The sequence below is a fragment of the Nannospalax galili genome, unplaced genomic scaffold (assembly GCF_000622305.1).
Source record: "Nannospalax galili isolate Female #2095 unplaced genomic scaffold, S.galili_v1.0 scaffold944, whole genome shotgun sequence".
NCBI lineage: Eukaryota > Metazoa > Chordata > Mammalia > Rodentia > Spalacidae > Nannospalax > Nannospalax galili.
The window spans coordinates 2,844,593-2,851,236 of record NW_008352899.1 but is presented as its reverse complement, the minus strand read 5'-3'; the positions used below and the strand labels follow the sequence as shown (position 1 = coordinate 2,851,236).

The 6,644-nt window shown below is 40.6% G+C and overlaps 1 protein-coding gene across 7 annotated transcripts in view; it reads right to left on the bottom strand.

Moving 5' to 3' along the window:
- The window catches only part of Macf1 (microtubule actin crosslinking factor 1), a 389,588-nt gene that overhangs the window by 190,386 nt on the left and 192,558 nt on the right, over positions 1 to 6,644 (bottom strand). For all 7 annotated transcript variants that reach the window (XM_029554606.1, XM_029554605.1, XM_029554607.1 and 4 more), the window contains 9 exons: positions 5,970 to 6,082; positions 5,760 to 5,866; positions 5,012 to 5,131; positions 4,766 to 4,861; positions 3,323 to 3,450; positions 3,136 to 3,229; positions 2,783 to 2,937; positions 1,864 to 2,140; positions 405 to 533 (listed from right to left, as the gene is read on the bottom strand). In XM_029554606.1, coding sequence (XP_029410466.1) covers positions 405 to 533; positions 1,864 to 2,140; positions 2,783 to 2,937; positions 3,136 to 3,229; positions 3,323 to 3,450; positions 4,766 to 4,861; positions 5,012 to 5,131; positions 5,760 to 5,866; positions 5,970 to 6,082 — 1,219 coding nt within the window. The remainder of the gene's footprint in view (positions 1 to 404; positions 534 to 1,863; positions 2,141 to 2,782; positions 2,938 to 3,135; positions 3,230 to 3,322; positions 3,451 to 4,765; positions 4,862 to 5,011; positions 5,132 to 5,759; positions 5,867 to 5,969; positions 6,083 to 6,644) is intronic.

The following is a 6,644-nucleotide window of genomic DNA, read 5'->3' as shown; positions in this document are numbered from 1 at the left end:
ATATTATTATTATTTTAATTGTGTGTGTAGGTTTGTGCAATTGAGGCATTATAGCCCCTGGAGCTGGAGTTACAGGCAGTTGAGGGCCGTCCGATGTGGGTGCTAGGAACCAAACTAAGTGCTCTGTAAGAGCAATATGGGCTCTTAACTGCTCAGTTATCTCTCCAGTCCCCAGTATCACAATTTTTTTTTTTTAAGTACAAAGAAGTAAAAATACGTTTCCCACAGTTATTTCAAGGGTTGACAGAGACACTTTATATAAAATGAAAATAAGTTGCACAGTGCTATTCCTCAGGCACATTCTTTCCTGGAGCACCTTCTTAGAAACTTCTGTGCTGCACATACCATCCCATCACCCACTCCTCCCTGCAACTCTTAGAATGTGGATTCTGAATGCTACACACCTCATACAACCTAGCCTCTTTGACACTTGAGCCCAGCTCTTCTACACTGGTGTGGATGTGCTGCTGTGCTTCTAGCTGAGACTCTACACTAGGCAGATCGTTGCCCCACTCTGCTCGTTCCAGTTTCATCTGGAAAAGAAATCCACAGACACATTATAATTTACTGCTGAGGAAAAAAAATCGTCAGAGTCAACATCTGGATGTGATGGCTAGCTGAAAGAACCAGAGATAGTGGCACATACCTATAATCCCAGCACTTTAGAAGACTGGAGGGTCAGGAGTTCTAAACTCTCCTGGGCTACATGAGACCCTGACTCAAACAAACAAGATGGCTAGGGGTAAAGACTGGGCAACAAGGTGTCTAAACCATCTCTACCATTCCATGGTTTCTTACAGAGCAATACACTATAATCAACCTCCAAGGGGCTATTGAGGAAGCCCTACCCACTACAGCAATGGAGGCAGAACTTTGCAATGGCATATGAAAATATATTCCTGACTTTATTAATCAGGAGTCTTAACAGGCTGAATATTCAGACATTTTCCTTTATGGAGTCTCTTCATTTCGCCATGTGTGGTGGTGCACACCTTTAATCCTAGCACTTGGGAGGCAGGCAGATCTAAGTTCAAGGCCACAGTGAGTTTTATACCAGCTAGGGCTACATAGTGAGATCCTATCTCAAACAAAACAAAACGAACAAACAACATTACGAGTCCCTTCATTTCACAGGGAAGATAAATTATCTAAAAAAAGGTTTAGTTTCATTCATCAGCCAATAGAATAATTTTTTTTTCTATCTGTCTTTGTGTTTTTATTGTTGTTTTTTGAGACAGGGTCCTGCCTTGTAGCCCAGAATGGTCTGGAACTCATGATCCTCCTGCCTCAGTCTCCTGAGTGCTGGGATTAAAGGTGTATGCCACTATGCCTGGCATAGGACAATATCAAATTTTAATCATTAGCCTATAACATAATAAGTAGTAACTCTGAATTCAGCCTGTTGAAACTTAAGAGGCAAAGACCAACAACAAAAACTTAAGAATAAACTCTTCAACCAGTGAGGAAATTTTAGAAAAGATAACTGAGATTTCTAGGCATTACAATTTTTCCACAAGCTTCCACTTAGGGCACAGTTAACAGAGGGGAACAGATTGCTAAAGGGCTTCAAGTCAGAAAAGCCTATTATGCTATACAGTGTGGGATTGTGAGGATTTGAAACAAATCCTCAGGCGCAGTAGCATATGCCTGTAAATCCCAGCATTCAGGACGCAGAGGCAGGAAGATCATGAGTTTAAGCCACCCTAGGACAGCATGGTCTAAATAGTTTAAGGGCAAGGTTCAGACAGAATCAATAATTAAGGTTCTCTCTACAAGGAACACAGAGTAACCTGGTTTTCTTGGACAAGCTGCTAAATCCAGTAAACATTAGTACATCCACAAGCTTTCTGGACATACACCCACCTGCATCTCTTCTACCCAAGAAAGTAGCTCATATACAAATCTGAGATTGCCTTCATCTTCAGAGGAAGAGATAGATACAAGCTCAGCCCTAGTCATGGGTTTTCGGAACCAGGAGGTAGAAGAAGAATGAGTTGTCTTGCTCAAAGGTTCTGTTTTCATATGAGTAGTGGTTAAAGTAGAGGGTGGAACCAATTCAAGTGAAGTGAAATGGCCCTTCCGGTACAGACTTGTACACTCCAGACGCAAGGTGACTAGCTCATCCTGCAGACGCATGACCCTGAAATGTAAGAAAAGAGATTTAAGTCTGTAACATACTTAAAATAAAATCTTCATTATCTATTTAACAAGAACATGATAAAAATAAAAATGAGATCATAGCAGGACAGTGTTTTGAAAAAGTGTTACATAAATGCAAAGTGACATTTTAACATTATCTAGTTTTGAGTCTTCAAAATTATAGTGTTAACTGGAAGGAAGCAAAGTAATATTTAGATGACTCCTGGAGGATATAACAGAATAAGCAATGGGCTGCCATGTGACTTTAGACATTCTTCATCCTCTCTGCAGATCTCAGTTTCCTCCTCTATAAAATGAATTCATTCCACCATCTGTATTTCAAAACTAAATGTCCTATCTATCATACCTTTGGTAGGTCATTCTGAAATAGATGAGGATATTAGAAGATGACATGATGATTGGGAAAATACTATAGGCACTTAGTGGGAAGGGAATGCAAAAGGGGAAGCTATCATCTACCTCAAGAAATTTCCTGCCCAAAATACTATGCTGGCAGTATCCCCACTAAGTCATAGAAGTCTGAGATGTAATTGAAAGATTCAGTGTCTGGTTCTTGACTCAATCTTGATTCATAAAGCCTCAACAGTAAGCAAGCCCTCCTTACAAGCCTCTTGATCCTCACCTAAAGGCCAGCTCTTCTAGTTGGTAGTAATTCTCATCCCTTAAGATCTGGAGATCCACCTGCAGCTGCCTGATGAGACCTTCACATTCTTGAATGTACATGATGACATCTGACTCACATTGTACCGGCTGTCCTAATTCCAGGTGTGTAGCATCCTTTGGCAGAAAGACAAAACAGAAGTGGGTAAACTTCATAGTTCTCATTACCTAGGATGGAGGGATCCAAGGCCACTGCACTTCCAAGAAAAAGGAAGTAACACAGCTGGATTCTTAACTGCTAACTTTGACTGTTACAGCAGTGGGTGAAAAGTGGAAAGCATGTGACATAAGCTGTAAGACAAAGCAAATACTTACAGCCTGCAGGGTATTCTTAGCTAGTGTCAGTTTTTCTTCACAGTTCAAAGCACCATTCTGTATTTTGTTTGCAATCTGTAGCAGCAATTCCAGCCTTTAAAAAAAAAAAAAAAAAGATAATGAAGTACATGGTTCAAAGTATGCCCTAAGGAATATTAGATAATGTCAGATCTCCCTCTGGACAAACCTCTCCACAGCTGGCCGCAGGGATTTCTCTCGCTCTAGCATTTCAATGATGAGTTTCCCCCACTCTTCTTCTACATGATTAGGGTGGTAACCTTGAGGCAGCTTAATTCTGCCAAATTCAATCCAAACCTGAAAGAGAAACTTTTTAGTCCAAAACCATTGCCTTGCTCTCAGGTCTATTTTCATCTATTACTTATACTTTGCTTCTTACTTTTCTTGTCCAGCCAATCAGTAGTTTTTTGCACTAATATTGGAATCAAATTATCTAACACCTTAAAAGACAAAAAAAAATTATATATAACCTCTAACATGCAGAGACTACCTGGTCTCAACATTTCCATTCCTTCAATCATTTCTAGAAATCTTGCTGTTTTCTAAATGATTCCCAGAGTCTAACTCTGGGGACTGTAGAGATGGCTCAGCAATTAAGAACACTGGATGCTCCTCCAGAGTTACAGGAGCTCAGTTCCTAATATGACATAGCAGCTAACAACCACCTATAAATCTGGTTAGGGGATCTAATGCACTTTTCTGGCCTCTGCCAGTATTACATGCAAGTAGCGCACTTACATTCACGTAGGCAAAGCATTTGTACACATAAAATAAAAATAAATTAATTTGAAAAAGGCCTAATTCTATAGCTTCAAATTCTCTATGAATCAAAATGTGAACAGAAGTCTCTTTTATCTGAGGAAGATTTAGCTTTCCTCTAAAAAGCAAGAAAAAAAATCCATAAAACAAGATTTCTACAAAGAGATATGCTGTTTTTCAGTAACTCCTTAAAAAAAAAAACAAAACACAGTTAGCCAGGCATGGTGGTGTATACCTTTAATCCCCAGCACCTGGAAAGCAGAGGGAGATTGATTTCTGTGAGATAGAGGCCAGCCTAGTCTACACAGCTAGCTCCAGGTCAGCTGAGGCTACAAGGAGACTCTGTCTCCAAAAAAATCTTAAAAGAGTCTTTGAGCAGTAAAATCAGAGTGGTTTGTTACATAGCATTATCATGCAGACAGCTGACACATGTACCTTTTCAAATTATTATATTCCCAAATGATGGAATTTTACTGTTTCAGTTTAGCACAGTGACAGTTAAACAATAGGAATTTATAGCTTCGTCAGTTGTATTGAACCTGATTCCACTGTATTAGTTGCTGTGATAGAAACACTGACCAAAGCAACTTATAAAAAGAGTTTATAGCTGGGCGTGGTGGCACACGCCTTTAATCCCAGCACTCAAGAGGCAGAGGAAGGCGGATCTCTGTGAGTTCAAGGCCAGCCAGGTCTAAAAAGTGAGTTCTAGGACAGCTGGGGCTACAGGGAGATCCTGTCTCAAAAAGACCAAAAAAAAGAAAAATTAAGACTACGCCAAGGGTAAAAGGGATTCTAATAGGAAGTAACAATAAACAAGTAACCCCAAGTGTTAGTCAAAGATAGGCCTCCTTACCTCTAATAATTTATATAACTCTTTGATTCTTCCTTTTTCTTTCTCCTTGGCCAGAATTTCTGTTTCTTTGAAGTGTATATATTGATTATAAAGTGCCTACAAAATTAATATTTGATGAATGAATGAATAGATACAAGCAACAGACACCAATTTTGCATAACATGTCACCAGAGCCAGTAGCAACAAGCTCTGAGGCTTACTCCCTAGAGAGAATTTATAGAAAGCAACTTAAGTCTAAGACTTTACCTTTAGTTCAACAGGGTTCTGGGGAAAAGATTTATCTGACATCAGGATTGTGTGCTGTTTGATCCAGGGAATGAGGGAATCCACTCGGCTTTGATATTCTTGCCACCTGGAGTCCACTTCCTAGTATTGTAAGGTAAACATCACATACCAGATTTGCAATATCCAGAAGCAGCACAGGCCAACCAACTCAGGTCACCCCAAACCATATAAAGCCCTTTCCTTCTAATTGCCTGGGCAGGTGCTCAGGCTAATGCTCAGAGTCTTAGTTTCAAAGCTCCTCAAGGATTCACAAGCTGGCATTCAATATCTTGGCATCTAGAAAGTCTATAAACTAAGCTATTAGAAATAAGATCCATGATATTTGCCAGACATGGTAGTTCACACTTTTAATTCCAGCACTCAGGAGGCTGAGGTTGGACCATGAGTTCAAGGTCAGTCTAGGGCACATATTCATGATATACCTAATCAAGTTGATATCAGTGACTGAGAAAACACTGTCTCATCTTGAACTATAGCTGAGGCTGAGAAGGACAATCTTTGCTGGCATGAAACATCAAATGGTCTATGTTAGATGACACAAAATTAGCAATACCTAAGCTCATTTTCAGGGACAAGGTCCATTAATGATAAAAATAATGTAGAGGCAGGTGGCCTGTGGAAAAATGCTCTGTACATAAGAATTTAAGAAACACTATTTGAGGCATTCCACCTCAACAAATCAAGGTGTTTTAGGAAAATGTTCTTTTACCGTAGCACTAATCCCTTCTCCACCCTCAGGGACTTTAGGGAAGGCATCATATATTGAAGACACGTAAGTGATTACAGACTTTTCATCTGGAGATGGCACATCCACATCTGAAAGGAAGGATAAGAGATTTCTTAGTCAGAACAAAGGAACCTGCTGGGAAAAGGAATTATGAGTACATGCCAAATGTACTTAAATTCAATGGATTCTTACCTTCTGCATCCAGCAATCGGGTAACCCCTAGTCTCTCTGCTACTTCAAAAGCCTGTTCCAGATTCTCCCGGTTACTCTGGATTTGCACTCTCTCCATATCTACCAGATCGGGTCTGTAAAAGTCCACCACCAATGCACATGAAAGGCCACCATCTATACATCATATGACTTCACAAAAAGAGAACCTCTTAATAGCTCCCAGAGCTGCAGAACACTGAGTGAGTTAGAGAGGGAGCAGAAGCTTTAGGAGGATACTAATCCTAATCCTATTTTTAATTATATACTAGGAGCTCAATGTTATTGAATTCTGAACTTACACAACAGCAAATTCATAAACTAGTGTAAAGCAAAAAATGATGCATGTGTGTGTGGATAGCTTTAATGTCAACTTGACACATCTGGGTTGAGGGAGCCTCAATCGGGGAATTGCCTCCATTGGACTGGCCTGTGGCCATGTCTGAGGGGCATTTTCTTGATTGTTGAGTGATGTGGGAGGACCCAGCCCACTGTGGGTAGTGCCAACCCTGGGCAGGTGGGCCTGTGTTGGATAAGAGAGCAAGCTGAGCAGGGGCCAGGGGAGCAAGCCAGTAAGCAGCGTTCCTCCATGGCCTGTGGCCCAGCTCCTGCTTCCAGGTTCCTGCCCTGAGTTCCTACCTTGGGCTCCCTGATGAACTG